At 36.0% G+C, this 20,222-nt stretch overlaps 1 protein-coding gene across 5 annotated transcripts in view; it reads left to right on the top strand.

The window, feature by feature from the left end:
- SENP1 (SUMO specific peptidase 1) overlaps window positions 1-20,222 on the top strand; it is a 48,789-nt gene that overhangs the window by 12,807 nt on the left and 15,760 nt on the right. For all 5 annotated transcript variants that reach the window (XM_059185528.1, XM_059185526.1, XM_059185531.1 and 2 more), the window contains 9 exons: window positions 151-310; window positions 5,032-5,203; window positions 11,917-12,020; window positions 12,102-12,388; window positions 13,749-13,803; window positions 17,616-17,654; window positions 18,499-18,583; window positions 18,817-18,972; window positions 19,863-19,994. In XM_059185528.1, coding sequence (XP_059041511.1) covers window positions 151-310; window positions 5,032-5,203; window positions 11,917-12,020; window positions 12,102-12,388; window positions 13,749-13,803; window positions 17,616-17,654; window positions 18,499-18,583; window positions 18,817-18,972; window positions 19,863-19,994 — 1,190 coding nt within the window. The remainder of the gene's footprint in view (window positions 1-150; window positions 311-5,031; window positions 5,204-11,916; window positions 12,021-12,101; window positions 12,389-13,748; window positions 13,804-17,615; window positions 17,655-18,498; window positions 18,584-18,816; window positions 18,973-19,862; window positions 19,995-20,222) is intronic.

Raw genomic sequence — 20,222 nt, forward strand, 5'->3', positions numbered from 1 at the left:
TACTGGCAGTTGAGACTGGGATCTTTCTTCCATGAGAGACATGGTGCTTTACCACATTACTTTGGAATACAATGTTGGACATGGTTGCAGTCATATGGAAAACTACTATTGTAGATATTTGTCTAATTATTCAAACTTTTATTCTTTTAGACAACCCTTCCTCAGACAGTTTTCTTGGCTCAGGAGACTTAAGAACCTTTGGCCAGAGTGCAAATGGCCAGTGGAGAAATTCCACTCCAGCATCAGGTTCAACTTCACAAAAATCAAGAAACAGCCGAAGTCTTTACCTCGAAACCCGAAAGACCTCAAGGTAGGTATTCTGGCCTCCTAGTTAACAAGCCTTTCCTCTAATATGAGAGAAAATGGCCATAACATAGTTGTTTACATTGGTATTTTATTTTATTTTATTTTATTTTATTTTATTTTATTTTATTTTATGCAATACGGTGGTTTTATTAAAGCATAGGGACAGAACCCGTGGGCAGAAAGAACTGCTGCCCCAGAATTGTGGGGAGCAACTCAACATTGGCATTTTATTGTTTGTTTGATTTTTTTAGGATTTTATTTATTTATTTGACAGAGAGATAGAAAACACAAGTAGGCAGAGCTGCAGGCAGAGACCTGCAGGCAGATGCAAGCAAGCTCTCCACTGAGCAGGGAGCCTAGCATGGGGCTCGATCCCAGGACCCTGGGATCATGACCTGACCTGAAGGCAGATGCTTAACCAGCTGAGCCACCTAGGGGCCCCAATGTTGGCATTTTAAAGGAGTAACACTGTTTCTGAACTTTAAACTGTGAAAATATGGACAAATCCATTTTAAACCTTCAACTTTTAATTTACCTGGTGCTGAGTTTTGGTGACAGCCAAAGTTTCTCATTAGAGGAGAGTTTGGAGGGAAATCTTGGTGCATATGAGTATTTTGGAATCAGTATGGCTATTTTGAATCTTAAAGTGGAAATAGTTCAGTTTTTACAACTTCAGTAGCAAAGAAATCAGTACATTTTATAGGCTCTCCCATGAGCAGAGACCTGGCTTAAACCAAAGAAGCTCTGTATCTTATGGCCTTAGTCAATTGGACCTAAACTTCTTTTCTTAGAAAACAGAATTACAAAGAGCTTCTTCCTTTTTAGCCCAATGTCTTAAGGGCTGCCTATTCCCTCACCAAGCTTATACTGATCATTAAAGACAGATGAAGTTTGGCTTAGAAACTTCTCCCTCAGGAACTTTATTAGTAAAATATTTCTTTTTTAAAATATTATTTATGACTTCTTAAATTTTACTGTGATGGTGGATTTTAGGAATGTGGGGTCATTTAATTTCCTGCTTAGGCTAAGCTTTCTGGTGTTGATAGAAACCAATGAGATGACTTTTTTATTTTGTGATTATTAGCACATGGACTTTGGAAATGTGTCAGTACTCCCAGGGCTGGTCTTCCCCACTTAATATATTTTTAAATTACACAAGAATTCATTAATGCATTCATATTGTAAAAGTTAAAAGGTTGCCATTAAAACTAAAGATGCTTGACCATTCCTCACAATCTTATTCCCCTCCCCTTGGTGTGTTTCCTTCCAAACCTTTCCCTATGCGTTTGGTTTTTTTTTCTTTTTTCTTTTTTTTCCTCCTATATAGTAGGCCACGTATACTATGAAATGTATAGTGCTATTTTGTTTTCATTAAGATTTTCTATATGTATCATTTGGCAAGTTGCTTTTTTTTTTTTTTTTTTTAACTATACTATAAGGCCATACTGTTAAATAACAGTATTATAGAAACAAATACATGTGCTTTGTAAAAAATCAGAAAATACAGATAGGTAAAAATAAAATGTAAAAACGTCATTTCCACCAGTGAGAGATCACCTCTGTAATATCCAGTACATATCTTTTCAGATATTTTTCTCTGCATTTACATGCATTTTTTTCAATGTGGTAGTTATCGCTTTTAAGTCTCTTAAATCTAGAACAGCCCCTTTTTCTTTTCTTTTCTTTTTTTTTTTTTTAAAGATTTTTATTTATTTATTTATTTGACAGAGAGAAATTACAAGTACACTGAGAGGCAGGCAGAGAGAGAAGGAAGCAAGCTCCCTGCTGAGCAGAGAGCCCGATGCGGGACTCGATCCCAGGACCCTGAGATCATGACCCGAGCCGAAGGCAGCGGCTCAACCCACTGAGCCACCCAGGCGCCCCAGCCCCTTTTTCTTATGACATGACTTTTTCTGCCTGTTTCACCTTTTGGGTTTGATAGGTTTCTTCCTCATAGTATTATTTTGTCATCTCTCCTCTGTATTTTTTTTTGTAAACTAGATCTTTGTCTTGAATAAAAGCTAGTGCTTTGTTATATCACATTAGAAAATCTACACATCTGTTTCTCCTCATCAGTGATACTGGATTGACCTCTGGATTAGGGAGATAACAATGTGGTCCTCTTGTACACTTAGTTTTTTTTTCCCCCTTGTGATGACTAGAATGTAATCTAAATGATGTTACTTGGGCAATTTTATTCATGACCAATTTCACATCAGCCTTATAGTTACTCATATCAATTGATAATCCTTACCTGATAATTTTTTAAAATTAAGGTGAGATTGACATATATTATATTAGCTTTAGGTATATAACATAATGATTCAATATTTGTATATATTGCAAAATGACCTCAGTAAGTCTAGTTAACATCTGTTGTCATGTGTAGTTATATAATAGTTTTTTCTTCTGATGAGAACTTTTAAGACCTATTCTCTTAACAACTTATAAATAAGCAATACAGTATTATTTTTCTAAAGATTTTAGTTAGTTATTTGATAGAGGGAGATATCATAAGAAGGCAGAGAGGCAGGTGGGGGTGGGGGAGCAGGTTCCCTGCTGAGCAGAGAGCCCAATGTGGGGCTCGATCCCAGGACCCTGACTGAGATCATGACCTGAGCTGAAGGCGGAGACTTAACTCACTGAGCCATCCAGGCACCCCAGTATTATTAATTGTAGTCATCATTTTATACATTACATTTCCAGGACTTACTTATTTTATATTTTGAAGTTGGTGCCTTTTAACCTTCTTTGACCTATTAATAGTTTTATTAGAGTTACTGAAATAGTACTTTTCCAGTGTTAACCATTTCTTCTGTATTTGTTTTCATTCTGCTTTGAAGGGGAGGGGTTTTTTCCATATTAGGTAGAGTTGTTTGGTTACCCTGATGGGATACCCTTCCCATCTACTGGGAAGACAAGCGATAGGATTAGCTCTTCTTTTTTCATAACCAGTTTTTCAAAGTAGGTGTCTTTTTTGGTCTTTTTTTCTTTTAATAGCCACTTCATGTGCTTCAGATGAGGTTTTCTGTTCTTCTTTAGTGTCATTCCAGATTCAGTGTGTTCCTGTCCACTAGAATCATTACTCTTTTAATGTTCACATTCTCACAGCTTTGGCCACCAGGAGCTCCTTCAGGCTCACTGCTGTCTGGCCCAATCTCTTTAATTGTAGGTAGCATACTTGCTTTCTGGCATTGCAAGATACCCTCCCACTGGTTTTTGTTTAGAAGGAAGACTTTTGCATTAAACACACATGCACTCTAGAAAGCAGCAATGCAAAAGGCATTGCGGGGAATTCATTAGATCTTCACCAAATTATAGTGCCCTTGCCTTCTTTTTGTAGCAGCATCCACCCTTCCTAAGGAAGTAAGCCTGGAATTCTGACTCCTTGATTCCTTCTCCACTCTAACATACATAGAAACCATTGTAATTTGTAGAGATACAGAGCATTTAAGTGATTTTAAGTTTATTTTAATTCCAGTTAACATACAGCGTTATATTAGTTTCAGGTGTACAATATAGTGATTCAATACTTCCACATATCTTCCCCCCTGCTCATTAAAACGGTACACTCCTTAATCCCCATCACCTGTTTCACCTCTCTCTCCTATCCACCTCCTCTCTGGTAGCCATTAGTTTGTTCTGTATAATTAAGAGTCTGTTTCTTGATTTGTCTCTCTCTTTTTTTTTCCCCTTTTGAGAGAGCATATATGTACTTTTTGATTTTTTTTACACCTAGTCTGATTTCATTTGGAACCAGACCAAAAGTACTGACTTAAAGAGTTGCTTCCATAATTTGGCTTAGTTGGCTGTGTATCTCTGTTTTGCATCCTCAACCAGAAAGAAAAGAAAAAGAGAAAAATCAGTATGCTGAGAGCAAGTAGCTCATCCTTGCAGGGCAATAACAGATGAAAAAGACCACATAGAAAGAACTTTAAATTATTAATCTAGTCTTAGAGATAAGACAGGGTTTTAAGTTCACAAAAGTATTTTTCCTGCCAGTTTTTTCCCCATTCTTTGGGGGGCACAAACAATTTAAAGAAGCAAAAACAAAATTCTCCTTCAGAGGAGGTAAATGGGCCAGAAGAATTGAGAGAGTGATGTAACCTAGGAGAAAGCCTTCTGGTTGTTTTTAATGAAGGAAGGGAGCCATCTGTTGGTTTTTTAAGGAAATTTTAAAAGTCAGTTTAAAAGCTTCATTGAAAGGCTTCAGCTTTATCCATCTTTGCATATTTAATCTTAAAGTAAGTCCCTCCAAAGGACTGGGGGAGGAGGCAAGTAAATAGAAAGTGCAGCAAGTACTTGCTTTGAAGGGCAAGTGAATAGAAAGTGTATGTTAGATCCTTCAGCAGCAAGTAAATAGAAAGTGTATGTTAGATCCTTCAGACCCAGATTTTCTAAAGAAATCTAATGTGATAAACTTGTTGTCATACTGCACAGGTCTTTGGTTCCTGACCAAAGGAACTGTAAAGCCAAGAAATACAATTTTAGGTGTTTGATAATTACAGTATGGCAGAATCTGATGGAGCAATCTATGGATCATTTCTTGTATATTTCCCTCAAATGGTACATCCCTCATTCTACTGGTGTTGGTTTTGTTGACACTTTGGTTGTTTTTGTTATTTCTTGGAAGTAAAAATCACTAGGTTTGATTTTCTTATTCTTTTCTTACAAACTCTGGTTTTTGTGTGTGTGTGTGTGCGTGTGTTTTGTTTTTTTTTTTAGTGGATTATCAAACACTTTTACGGGAAAGTCAAACCATCACTGCCATGTGTCTGCATATGAAAAATCTTTTCCTATTAAGCCTGTTCCAAGTCCATCTTGGAGTGGTTCATGTCGTCGAAACCTTTTGAGCCCCAAGAAAATGCAGAGGCGACATGTTAGTACAGCAGAAGAGGTAAGGAAAACCTGCAACAAAGGCTGCTAAAGGTTAGAATCTTTCCCTGTCCCTAGCCACTCATTCCCTCTGATGTAGATGTTTATTAACCATTCCATTTACTTAATCCTTTCTGTGCTTTTTCTTTCTTAATTTTTTGAGTGCTGTCATCTGTGCTAAAGAAATTAGAGATTTTAGCAGGACTTCATCATTTCTCTTACTGCTTTCAATTCTTGTTAAAGAGCAGACTTAATTTTCAGTATTTTCTAAATTACTTCTCATACATCAAACTATCTCTGTTCTTTTGGACCCTTCCTCAACTTGTGTTTCTTGTGACAAAACTGTTAACTTGCTGGATTTGATAAAATACTGGCCCTTATTTCCAATTTTCCCTCACTATAAAAGGAAAATCAAGAAGCCAGCTAAATAATTTATGTCCCTTCATTATGAGTAAGAATATCTTTGAGATCATAGATATTCCCTCAAAGAAAGATATTTTGTTGACACTTTGGTTGTTATATGCATAAACCTAAAGGAAAAAACCTAAAGGAAAAAAAGATGAATTCTGTAAATATAATATGGCATATAATTTATGTGGCAGAGAATGTGCTCATATCTGTTAAATATTTATTACGCATCTAGTCAGCTTTGGACTGCTTGCTATGAGGATACAAATAAATAACAATACCTTACAGTTATGTAGCCTATAGAGTTTCCAGTATGCTTTTCACATGTATTATTATGTTGAATCATTTTAATCCTGTGAAATAGGTAGAGATGAGGTAATACCCACATTTTAAATACATTAGGAGAGTGGAGGTCAGAGGTCACACAGCTAGTAAAAGACCTGGCTATTCTACAGCCCAGGTCTTCAGGAGTCTAGTCTGGTATGCTTCCTGTTATACAACACAGTGGTGTGTTTCCAGCCCGTTGGAGCTTACAGATTGGAGAGTCAAGAATACAGCATTTCATGCTAAATAATTAATTTCATAATGAAGATCTTTTAAGTGGCAAAACGTGATTATTTGTGACATGGTTAGTGAAAATCTTATACATTCTGTTTGTTTTTATGTTTGTATTGAATCTGAAAAATTAAGCAGAGGGTGACAGAACTAGTAGTAAATCATATTTAGTAGAGAAAGGGTAGAGAAGAAACTGGCAGCAGTTGCCTTTGGTGATGAGAACTGAGCAACAGTTATAAAAGTGAGATTTATTTTTCACTTTTGTACTACTAAATTTAGTACCATGTATGTGTTAGTTATTACTTAAATATTTTTAGATTACTGGGGTTGTGCTTCTGCTGGAGCCTAGGCAGCCTGCAGGCTACAGAGAGACTTGTGGGGAAGAAGACGGCAGCAGTGTGGTGGCTGGATATTGTCCCCCAAGCCTCCCCTACCTCCCATGGCTGCCGCTGAGATCATGGCATCCTTAAGATTATCTGTGTTTGTTGTAAGCCCACCATTCACCCACTAGCCAAGCAGTCCTTTGAACCACTCAGCCCCTCCTCTTTTCACTTCTACCTCCACCTGAGGACTTGGGCCAGCTAGATTATATTCAGCCCTCCCAGCCCCAGGCTGACCCACTAAAGGACATGAAACTGGAGTTCCCCTTCCTTCTACAGTGCCAAGAAAATGGCAGGGACTGAACCTATCCCACGCAACAAGAGATGCAGAAAATTTGGAGTCAACCAGTTGTTTGTAGGTCTATATTCTGCTATGAAAAGCGACTCGCTTTTAGTACAGAAATACCACATTACCCATATAATACTAGTAAGACAAAATATAGGACCAAACTTTATTAAATCAGAGTATCAACAGATTATTTAGATATTTAGTCTCAGATAGTATGGATAATCTAGATTAAAACAAAATACCCCCCCCCACCCGGGAATAAAGAATTTACTGGTGGGGAGCTCACAAAGTGGAAGAAAAGTTACTTTCCATGGAAATACTGAGATCTCCAAGGGAGAAACAGTTGCTTATGTTAAAGAAGGAAAGTTAAGTATTGATTTTACTGCTGGATTTATCACTTTCAGGAATCTAAATCTATAAAAATAACATGATGTTGTTACCACTTTACTGTTCAGCCTTACAACAGGAGTTTAAAGAGAATAAAGAAGAATTTGGAAATCTGTAAGTGGTGACTGGACCACCACTTGGCTAATGGCTGATTTAAGGACATCATTAAAGAACTGTACTATCAAATAGGGTAACCACTAGTCCTGTGCACTACTTATAATAGTTCAGTTAAAATAAGATAAAGATTTTGTTTTTCAGTCACACTAGCCATATTTCAAGTACACATATTGCTAGTGGCTACCATATCAGACATATTGCTAGTGGCTACCGTATTGGACAGTACAGATATAGAATATCTCTAATATAACTAACACTGTTTAGAGGATATGGATTTTTGATTGGGAAAGAGAAAATACTAGGGATTTTTAAAATGTAAAACAGTAAAAACTCAAAGTTTCTTTTCATATATATGTTGTTTCCAGGCATGCTTCTCTGCAACATATTGAACAACATTTTAAGATGTTGGACTTCCTTAATAGATGACACTGGTGGTTTTAGTCTTTAAAAACAAAACCAAACAAACTTTACAATTTTGTTATAACCAAGAATTTTGGGCTTAAAAACAGAAAGTTGTTGAACTATGCACTTTGGATAATTGAAATTTATGTTAATTGTATAATTGTATAAAGCTATTACTTAAAACAGAATCAAAGGAGATTTATGAAGTTATTTGAGTAATTTATATTGAAAGGTTTTATTGTTCTCTGTTAGATTTTTATAATTTTACAGACAGTTTTATGGAGACTCTTAACAAGCATCTAAGTGCAAGAATCTGCCACATTTTTTAAAAAATAGAATTCAGCACCTTATTTACCTTTATGTGGTTTTAAACTTTCCTTGTCCTTTATTATGTTTAAAACATAATATTAGCCAATTTCTTTTACTTTAACATATTATCCACTTATTACTTCCTTTCCTCTTAATTTCCTAATTTGCTTATTCAGTAGAAATAGCTTAATAAGTAATGTATAGAGAAAGATGTTTTCTTTTACTTTTTAGTACCAGATGCTCCAAAAAAGAATTGTGTTTCAAGTTTGAAGAGACTTACCTTTTTGCATGTTCTTTTGGTAAAGCCAAATGTTATATATGTTCTTGAGAGAGTTGCAGGACTATCTTTTCTTTGCCTGAAATAGCAGTTAAGTTCTTGTGACCTTTAAATTGTCATGTAGGACAGTGAAAAATTCTTAACCTTTTTTCTGTAATTTCTTTTTTAGACTATAGTTGAAACTGAAAGTATGAGGCTTCAAGAGACCTCAGATAATTATTCGGAATACAGAACATCTCTTCCTGTTTATTTTATGGTGTCTAATGACTATGAGGCTGTTCCGGTTTAGACAGAGGCTTTTCTTTGAAAAGATGGAGAAAATGATCTGTGGGTGACTTATGTATGTTTAATTGATTTTAAAAAATCAGTTCATTACCTTGAATCAATCTAGATTTATGATAATGTACTTTAGCTGAGTCAATGGCACGTTGGTTCTTCGTGTTTTATTTAGAAGTATAAACATTTATTATTTATTTATTTATTTATTCAACAGACAGAGATCACAAGTAGGCAGAGAGGCAGGCAGAGAGGGAAGGGGAAGCAGGCTCCCCACTGACCAGAGAGCCCAATGCGGGGCTCCATCCCAGGACCCTGGGATCATGACCTGAGCTGAAGGCAGAGGCTTTAACCCACTGAGCCACCCAGGCGCCCCTAATAATTTATTCTAAGAAACTGTATTGCTATGTGATGTGAGGGAGGAGAGAAGTGTTTTTAACTTTTTACAGTTGAAGTCTGTAGGGTACCACAGGCAAAGATCCTTTCTTTTTTTTTTTTTTTTTTTTTTAAAGATTTTATTTATTTATTTGACAGAGAGAGTTCACAGTAGACAGAGAGGCAGGCAGAGAGAGAAGCAGGCTCCCTGCTGAGCAGAGATCCCGATGCGGGACTCGATCCCAGGATCCTGAGATCATGACCTGAGCCGAAGGCAGCGGCTTAACCCACTGAGCCACCCAGGCGCCCGGCAAAGATCCTTTCTATGTCACTGTTCTCAGTGTGTTTGTGAAGTCTTCATGTGTTGGGGGTATTTCTTTACATTCCCTTGGTAGTCAAAGTAACCTCTTACACCAATTTCTCTGCTTTATTTTCCTCCCTATGATGTGATAATGTAGTCAAACCTTCTTAAAATTTAGTTTGGTAGGACAGTGGAAATGAACTACAATGATTGGTTAATTTAGAGTTAATTTCCATGACCCAGGTGGTATTACTCTTCTGATTTTCCGTCACTGCCTCCTGAAAACAATTTACTATTAAGCCCATTGTATTGTGGATTATGAATTAGGTTATTTGGTGTAGTGGGAATGTGGGATCAACTTTGGTGGTCGTTCAAAAATTTCAGTCGTTAAAGTGCCAGGTAACACAGCTTTCCTGTATGTAGATCACTATGGAGTTGGCTGGCAGTCTCTTACAATCTAATAATCTGTAATGATGCTTCATTCTTCAGACTGTCTACCTAAAGAACCTTTATTACAGCAAATTTAGGTTTTAATAAAAAGGCATTTATTTTAATTACAGCTTTAAAAAAGTTTTTTTAGATTTTTTTATTATTATCCATTTGAGACAGATACAGAGACAGAGAGCATATGCACGCATGAAGGGGGAGAGGGACAGGGAGAAGCAGACTTCCCATTGAGCAGAGAGCCTGACATGGGGCTCGATCCCAAGACCTGAAGATCATGACCTGAGCCGAAGGCAGAGGCTTAACCATCTGAGCCACCCAGACACCCCTTAATTACAGCTTTTAAATTTATCTCCCAGATACTCATGGCCTCCCCAGTACAACAGCCAAAACCTACAGATTTGGTGATTGATAATAATGTATACCTGCTAACCATTATCACTTTTGTGCTCTTACTGAAGTGCCTGTCCAATACTGTAGACCGTTTCTTCACAAACAATAGGAAAAAGGACTGCTGTCATCTTAAATATAGTATTAATGTATAAGGGATAAAATTAAGGAGTTTATTTTTTTCATATAGAAAATTGCAATTTGTTTTTTCTCTTTGGTCTGTTTTCCCCCCAAATGCTTAACTAATTCTACCTTATTACTCATCTATTCAAATTTAAGGATACCTCTTTTTCATAAGGAGTTGTTATGCTTCACAGTTCAAGGTGAATCTTGTTAGATCAGTAACATAGTGACAATGTGATTGACAGTTACTATGTAGCAAACAGTGACCAAGAAGAAAAAAACTTAATGTCTGTTTGCCTTTGCATAGATAGTTGCTTAATTTCATTCTGCTTTGAACATGTATAACTGAATAAAATGCTTACGCACATTGAAATGTCATAGTGCAGGATGTAGCTAGCCCTGGCACAAAATATTAAAATTATTTCATGAAGATTAGTGGCTGTGTTAAACTGTATATAAGATTTTTTTTTTAAGTATCAGGGCATACTTTGTAGTGAATGCAGCCCACTGCTTCTGGGGATCAGTATAGAATAGATGTTTTCCTATGGTTACAAGTCCATGTGTAATCTGGTTCTCTGCCAAGTAACCTCTCTTACTGCTCTGCTAATTCACACTGATGTCACTTTTCCTTTTTTTTTTTTTTTTAAAGATTTTATTTATTTGACAGAGACAGTGAGAGTCAGAACACAAGCAGGGGGAGTAGGAGAGGGAGAAGCAGGCTTCCCGCTGAGCAGGGAGCCCGATGCAGGACCAGATCCCAGGAGCCTGGGATCACAACCCAAGCTGAAGGTGGACGGTTAACAACTGAACCTCCCAGGCGCCCCATTACTTCACTTTTCCTTGAACACATTAAGCACATACCTGTCTCAGGGCCTTTGCGTTTGCTATCCTTCAACCTGGAATAGTCTTTTATAAATTTCTATAACATACCTCTTACCTTGATACAGGTTTCTGTTGAAATAACCACCTTTTTAAAGGGGTCTTACCTGTTCTTGCTCTTTCCTTTCCATCACTTTCTATTCCCTTTAATTTTTCATACTATCTGACTAATCTTGTTTACTGTTCCTTTTAAGTATAATGTAAATTCCACAAGGACAGGAATTTTATTTTATTTTATTCAGTGCAGTATCTCTAGTGAGTGGTGCTTAGTAGGTATTCAAAGTCAATAAATGAATTCAGTACTGAGGCTTAGGAAGAAGAGTAAATTTGGAGATGGAAACCATCTCTGGAAAATACTTAAAAATTAGATAAAGTAGAAAACAGCAAGGTATCCCACTCTGATTTTGACTCTTCTGGTCACTTCCTTATAGTTTTTCTAGTAGATGTCAGGAATTGTAGGGTTTGTTGGAATCCTAATTGAGAGATCCTCAAATATTTTGTTTCTGGCATTCTATCATTTGACTCAAAAGTGATTGCCTACTGGCCTTCTGGTTTCTTATCCTAGAGCCTGTCTGCATTGTTATTTATATATGTGTCCCATAATTTTCCAAAGTATAGTATCTGGTATTTATTTCATTTAACTCTTCTTATAATTTTCTAGAATATCCCTAAGGATAATTCTTAATTATCTTGAGGGATTCTATCTGAACTTTGGCAGAACTTCTGGGAATCTAGATGCTGCTTTGAAAAAAAATCTTCTTCACTGGTTGTGTCTAAGATTTCTTTCTTTCTTTCTTTTTTCTTTTTTTTTTTTTTAATATAGACAGTCCAAGAAGAAGAAAGAGAGATTTACAGACAGCTGCTACAGATGGTCACAGGGAAACAGTTTTCTGTAGCAAAACCCACCACACACTTTCCTTTACACCTGTGAGTCACAGAAACATATTTCAAATGAATTTAATTCTCATTTTGTCATTTGATATTGAAACTATATTCTTCTCTTACTAGGTCTCGATGTCTTAGTTCCAATAAGAATACTTTGAAAGACTCACTGTTTAAAAATGGAAACTCTTGTGCAGCTCAGATCATTGGCTCTGATACTTCATCATCTGGATCTGCCAGCATTTTAACTGCCCAGGAACAACTGTCCCACAGTGTGTATTCCTTATCATCTTGTGCCCCAGATGTTGTGGCATTTGGATCCAAAGATTCTGATCCTGTCCATCAACCCCAACATCACCACTCTCTTCTACATCAGCCAGATCACTTACCAGCTTCAAATACACAATCAGAAGGTGAAATTGGTCTCGTTTAACTATATTTTCAATCCTAATAGCCAGTTAACTGTTGATGGGATCCATGTGAATCATAGGCAAGGTTGTAATCTGAGCAGAGTCTAGGGTCAACACAGTCAGCCCAATTACTTAAGTACTTTCTCTGTCTCTAGTACTTTACAATGACCATTAAGTACTCTGAAGTTTTGGAACATCAATTAAGTATTGAAGTAAAAGTTCTTAACCAGGTAATGTTTTAAAAAGCTGTGTAGTAAGTTTATGCATTTTAGAATGGTTATCAGCAAATTTCAGAAACAAAATGAGTTTTCTACCTAAGTTTCAGTTAACTGAAATATCTAGACTCTGCACTCCAGTTAATGAAGGTTTTCTGGGATAATTTCATTTGCTTAGTTTTCCTCTTCTGTAGGTATGTGTTGTGTATGTTTATGATAGTATGTATTTAGGTATATAACTTAAAACAAGTTTTAGGTTAAATAGTTAGACATTATGGATCTTTTGATAGATCATTCTCTAAGGCTCTTACCTCCTTCCTCAGATTGTTTGATTTTTTTTTTTTTTTAGATATTCACTTTCTTAAAATTTCACTTGGGGATTAAAATTGTTGGTGGCATCATTATATAGCTACATGTATTCATGAAAACCTTTATAAAATTTTGTGAGATGATTTACTGGGAACTACCATTAAAAAAGCCTTTAACCTAAGACACATAAGTTGTATGACAAAGGGTTAGATGCAACTAAACTGAAACAAATATACTGTAGTACATTGAAGTGTTTCCTTACTTTTCTTGTACTATTTAATAAGTATTCTAAATGAGATCTAATCATTTCGATTAAGACATGATTCTCTAGAAGGACACAATTCCTGCCTTTATCAACACTGAAAATAAATGATGAAATGATGGAGTTTGTACATTTTAGACTCTGCTACTTCTATAACTGTTTCTGTCTTTCTACCTTCTGTTTCTCCTTCCCTTCTTTCACCTTATTCAGTCTCATGGTAGTTCAAGAACTGAAAACTTTTGAGAAATATTGGTTTGTTCTTGTTCCCCAGGAACAGAAAGAAGCAGCACAGGAATCAAGCAGAGTCTGGGAGTAGTTGATGAAGGGCCTATGTGCTTGTATTTTAGAACGACTGCTTTCTTTGTGAGGCAAGCTCTTCTCTAAGCCCTCTTTCTGGCTTAGTGAAAATGGGCCTGCCTCTCTCTCTGTCTCTTCCATCCTATCTTTGTCCTTATGCTGCATTATTTTTATGAAAATAGAATATAACAAAGTATGGGAACTTAGACTACAGGCATCTAGAGTATATAACTATGTAGGATTTTATTAATAATGATATGCTTGTGTGTTTCTTGTTTAGGATCAGACTCTGTGATCTTACTCAAAGTGAAAGATTCCCAGACTCCAGTTCCCAGGTAAGCTTTGGAAAAAGGATGTTCTTGACATATTTTCTTTTTCTTCCCCTTACTCACAATTTCTTCACTGAGAGTTACAGAATATAAGGTCAAACTGCCTCAATTCAGACCTCTTGCCTATGTTATTTGAATTATTTCAGTGACTTTCTGATTGGTCATCTTCCTCTGGCCTCATTGTTGAGCTTCATTCCATCTTCCATCATGGTTTCAAATCCATTCTTTGCCTTTTCTTTCTATCTTCCATTCTGCAACCCGAGTGGTCTGTTCAAAATGCATATCTGATTATTCATTAAATTCCAATAGGAGTGGCTGGCTCTCAGACTAGAGTCAAGCCCAAACTCCCATGATATGGTATACAAAGCATTTCCTCTGCACACCGCACTTCCTGTCACACGTTCTTTTCTTTAACAAGTATTTATTGATCATTTACTATGTGCCAAGTCCTAATACAGACATTAGGGCTAACAGTAGTGAACAAAATGAAAGCCCTGCACTCAAGGAACTTACATTCTGGTTATAAGAAGTATAAGGAAAGAGATGGGGGGACAAATAATGAATGAGTAGATAAACATTTATATCTGGTAGTGATAAATGTGAAGAAAAATAAAGCAGGGTAACTTATAGGCTGGGGCACTGTTTATCTGGGTGGTCATGGCAAGTCTGATAAGGGACATTTGAGGGGAGACATGATGGACATGAGAGGAGGAGACCTGTGGGAAGATGGGACTCTTTCCTGTGTTTATTACGTGCTGAACTATATGTGATACATCCTTACTTACTTTCATAGTCAGTGTTCCTTCTGCCTGGTATGTAGCCCCTACCTCAACTTGTCTATCTAAAGAAGCAGGAATCTCTTTATTGTCTTTTAAATCTCAATTCAAATATGATCTTCTATGATACTTGACTTCTATATGAAACTTTTTGCTTTGTAATTCAGTGGGTTACTACTTAAGATTCGCAATTTCTTTGCCATTGCTCTTTCTGTGGCTTTAGCAATTCAATTGCTGGAATGATAATAGTGTCAGATTTCCATTGAAGAAGTTAGCAGTAGTGAAACATTCTTTCTCATCTCAGTTTCTATACTTTGCAGCTTTCCTATATGTCCTGAATTTTAGATAGTTAAAGAAAAACTCTCTGTTATAGTTTCTCAAGGAGATTTTAGAGTTTGGAGTTCTTATTCTTTATACATTTTTTTTTTCTTGAGTCCCAGACCTGGGTTCTGATTTTGTCCAGGCATCATGTAACTTTGGACAAGTTATCCTTCTGAACCTTAGTTTCCTTTTCAGTGAAAATGCCAGTATTAACACCTTACTATTTTTTGAATTGCTGTGAAGGTTAATATACTCAAAAAGCACTTATAAAAGTGTTTTTACACATAGTACACAAAGTAGATATTTTTTCCTGGGAAAAGGTCACTCTCATATAAATGAGTGCTTTTAGTTCTTTAATGTTTCTTTACTGGGTATACTTTTCCTTTATGGAAGATTTCTCTTGGTGATGCCTGAAGAATGAGATGGCAGGAGAAATGGTCTGTTGGGGAGGGCTGATTGACTAATGCTGTTTATCGCAGTTGGAGCCTGCTCTCTCAAGACTTGGTTGATTGGCTCTTTATTCTTAATCTCCCACCACTGCCTCTTGGTTAAGGTCTCACAGTGAAGATCTGCCCTTATTTCCCAGAATATGCCATTCCATTTCCCATTTTTGTGCCATTGTACATGCTGATCCTAATCCCTATAATTTCCTTTCTCTCCTTGTCCACTTGTTCTTGTTTTGCTTTGCAGAATCTGACTCAGGTGTTATTTTTTCCTCAAGACATTTCTCTGACTTCTCCAGGCAGCATAAGCCTTTTCTTCTAGTACTTCTATCCCTATGTCTGTTCATTACTAATACTTTTGCACTAACCTAATGGTGATAATGCCTGGCATATGATAGGTACTTAGTAAATAAATCTTTGTTAAACATGCATTTCCTAGAAAGCCTTAAATGCTCTCTTGAGTAGCTCAAGTATTCATCATCTCCCTACTGGTTTAAGGCTTTGGTTTATTAAAAGGCACATTGCAAGAGAAGAAATCACAGCCTTCAGAATTAGACAGACATAGTTTCTAATCCTGACTTCCAAAACAGATTATCCTCTGCACCTCAGTTTCCTTTTCTGTACACTATGAGGAATAATTCCTTATTACATATAATATTAAGATTTAACTAGTATGAGAATTATCATGAGGCTTAACTACTATAAAACATCTAAAGCAGAATTTCACACAGAGCACTAAGTAGGTGCTTGTAGTTATTACTGTGTGCTTCAATCATATGAAAAATAATGTATAATCTTATTTTACTTTTTTAAGCCACCAAATACCTTGATCCATTGAAGAGCAGTACTTTTCCCTTACATTATTCATTTCAATTACTTATTTCAATAAGTACTGAGTACCTGCTGTGTGCCAAGCACACTCTTAGTGCAGAGGTTATGGTAGTAAATACAAAACACAAAAATTCCTATCCTCATTAAGTTTATGGTCTAATAAGGAAGCAGACAAGCTTTAATAGTGTGATACAATACCATGAAATTCTAGGCAATTCTTGTCACTTCCTTATATTGTGCAGTAAATGTGTTTTCATGTTCATTTGTTTTTAATGTCACACACTAGGCCTCTCACAGTGCTACCATTGATCTCTCTGACTTTCTATCTTGGTTGTTACATCAGTATTCACTGTGCCAAGGATATAGGCTACTACGTGTATGTTTTCCATTGATTAACCTCAGTGACAGTGGTGAGGCAATAGAACAGCATTGTCATTGCCAAACCCTAGCCTAAGGATGATTGGGAATACTGATTCTCAAAAGGTAGGCTAAGGAGCAAGGGATAAACTCTTGAATCCTTGTTCTTGCCTTCACTAAGACAGACTGTACCAATTGAAGAACTGACAGGGACTCTGATTTCTATATTTTACAAATCTGAAACTAAGACCCATGGAAATGAAGTGACTTTGTCAAAGTCACAAAGTGAATCGGACTGTTCCAGGAGATCTAGGTCTCTTAACTCCCAATTTGATGCTTTCCTTTGTTTACTTGTTCTATGTATCTAAAAGTTTTCTTTGGAAAAGTGTTCACTCCTCTGTTTGTTTCTTTGAGAAATCCTTCAGTTAGGGATTGGCAAGGAGATGACGACATTTGAGAAGAGCAAGAGGCTCTATAGGAGAGAGAACATGCCTGTGACTCTTCTGCGAAGCATTATTCATTTGGATTGTCACAAGAGCTGCATGGACTAGAACTGGTCACTCATCTTTGGAGTAGAGTTGTATTGCTGATTTTCCACTTTGATTCATTGACTCACTAGCCATTTGATATGAATTCTTGTGTGGGTGGGGATTTCCAGTGTGCGGTATGATTTAGTTGAAAATATTTTGATTCAAGTAGACTGACAAGAAGTCTAAGATTTGACTAAATCATTAATAAATCTGTTAATCTGAAGCATTTGGAAGGAGGAATGATCTAGCCTAGTATATTACCTTGACATGTGATGTGCTCTTTCACATCGTTTTGGTCTCTCACACAAGAGCTATGCTACAGTTAACTTCTCTGCCAAACTTTGGGTCATCTTTTTAACTAGTATGTGTGCAAATGACTTGTACCTGTATTCCTTTAGTTCCTAGTTGCAATTATTTTATGTAATTTAGGACTTTTTACTTATTGCATAAATATAAAGCATTCTTGTAAATTACTTAAATGATTGGTTTTCTTGGTGATAATATTTGAATTTTCTTATAAGCCTCCTGCTCATTTGTCATATCTTTCTCCCCACCCATAGTCCTACTTTTTTTCAGGCAGAGCTGTGGATCAAAGAATTGTAAGTTGTTAATTTTGGTTGGTTAATTTCCTTCTCCATCACTTCCTTTCCAGTTAGAAGTAGTCAATTAGCCAATCACCCCTCCTATATTTAATCAGTAAAGATTCCCTATTTAATATTTATTTATAAAACAACTTTTAAGTTGTTGGGTTCTTAGAACCTATTGGGGTTGGGACATGTCTTTGCTTAGGTTTGTTAAATATCTAACAATTACTGAAATTAAATTGGATTGGAGAACTTTCAGTTAGGTATTACATAGAAAGGAAAATAAATGCCCTTATTTTCACATTGATAAAATTAATTTATTGAATAATTCACATTTCTGGAATTTGCAAAATTATTGAGTTTTTAGTCTCCATTTTTCAGTAACTTTGAGTTATCCAAATCCCTGGCCTTACTAATTTTTTTTAGGGGAAAAAAACTCATATTTTTTTCTTTTGGATCATAAATATTTGAATTGAAACCTCAGTTATATCTTATATTATTTGCTCCTTTGGGGTTCAGTCTTATTTTTGAGTTTCTAGAATGAAGCTTCATTTTCTCCATAATCTTATAAGTATGCTTGAAGGAAAAAAGAGACTACACATTTGCAAATATCCACAAAAGTCACTTTGTTCCCATTTAGCAAAAAAAATTCATCATTTCAATAAAAATAGGATAATTTTAATAACACTACCTGGTTTCACTTGTCTTAAAATATAAGTGTAGTGTAACGATAAGTTTAGTGTATGGATTTTAGACTTTATGTATCAGGGTTTATATTTAATGCTCATCGTTCATTAACAATGTGCCTGATGCTAACACAGTGGTCTGCACTTTTGTCCCATTCCTTTTCATCTCCTAGAACTAGTGTTTATGATTCTCGAGCACGGGAGAGATTGCGCCAGATTGAAGAGCAGAAAGCACTAGCATTACAGCTTCAAAACCAGGTAAACGAACAATTAGAGATAAGGTTGTAAATAAATAACATATCCAAGTTGAAACTAATTTGGAAGATTACATGGTTTGGGATCAAAGGTATTGTAATTGCAAGATGTTATGGTTGTATAACATTATATATGATTGGTGGATGTCCTTGGTCTCTCCAGCTGGTCCTGCTCAGTGTATGTAGAAAAGTAGTAGTTTTCCTTATCCTACTTAACTCTAAATTTCTTTTTTGCAGAGATTGCAGGAACAGGAACATTCAGTACATGATTCAGTAGAACTGCATCTTCGTGTACCACTTGAAAAGGAGATCCCTGTCACGATCACCCAAGAAACAGAAAAGAAAGGTCATAAATTAATTGAGAGTGAAGATGAATTTCCTGAAATCACAGAGGTAAATTACATACTACAGATTCTTGTGCTAGCAAGTGTGTTTAGAAGAAATACTTTGAATTTCAAATGTAGAAGTAATAGAACACCTGGCATTTAAATTGTGTTGCATACCCCTGCTTTCATTTATTTGTATTACAATACCAATCTTGACTTTCTTTCTAAAGGATTATTGAAAATTGAGGGAAGAATTGTGGGTGGCTTTTCATGACTTCAGTGAAAAAACATTGAATAAAATTGTGTTTTATTTTATGTACATTATCACTTGTATGTGTACAATAGTTTGACATCAAATAGTAGTAAGCTGAGGCTTATGGTTCTTTTTAAGTAGTAAAAACTAAGTATAAAAATTTGGAAAATATATAAAAGTCTTTGTACATTTAAGATAATCTGTTCCTTAATCCATTCTTCTGTTGGAAAAACTATCCTATAGCTGGTAAGTATAACACATTTATTATAGTTGTCTTGAAGTCCATAATTTACATTTAAGAAGTCTAATTTTTTTCTATGAAAATGTGTCTGAAGACATTACCTTTATCCCCTGACTACCCTTTGGGAAAGATTCTATTTACTAGGAAATTGTATGGACCAAAGATATGAAATATAATTAGGTCTTCTTGTGGACTTAGAAAATCTGATAGCAGAAGGTTATTTCAGACTTAGGAATAAAAGAAAGAAGGGTCTGAAATTTTGTGCTGCAAATGAGAAGGGAGGACAAGATGGGATGAAAGGAAGTAACCCAGGAAATTACTGGAAGGAATAGAAATCAAACCAAAATGTTAAAAGTGAACAGTTGATTACTGATAAATATAGCCTAGGGATTATATGAGCTTTGGTGAGAAATCTAGTCTGTAGCCATGTAGGCGTCATCTCTGGTACCTCTTGGTTCCCTAGGAAATGGAGAAGGAAATAAAGAATGTATTTCGTAATGGGAACCAGGATGAAGTTCTGAGTGAAGCATTCCGCTTAACCATTACACGCAAAGATATTCAAACTCTAAACCATCTGAACTGGCTCAATGATGAGGTAATCTCGCACCTGTTTTTATATTCAAATAGTGAGCATTAAGTAGAAGCTAAATCAAGGCATTATCTTTTCTCCAAGTGTGGTCCTCAGATGACCTACATAGAATTGGCTCTCCTATGTTTGTCTGTTCTCCTGAGTAAGTATGAGACACTGTGGTGGAGAAATGCATTTTAAACAAATAACCTCAGCTGATTTTTTTATCTATACCTGTGAGCCTGAGAACTGCTG

This window comes from Mustela lutreola, chromosome 8 (genome assembly GCF_030435805.1).
Source record: "Mustela lutreola isolate mMusLut2 chromosome 8, mMusLut2.pri, whole genome shotgun sequence".
Taxonomy (NCBI): Eukaryota; Metazoa; Chordata; class Mammalia; order Carnivora; family Mustelidae; genus Mustela; species Mustela lutreola.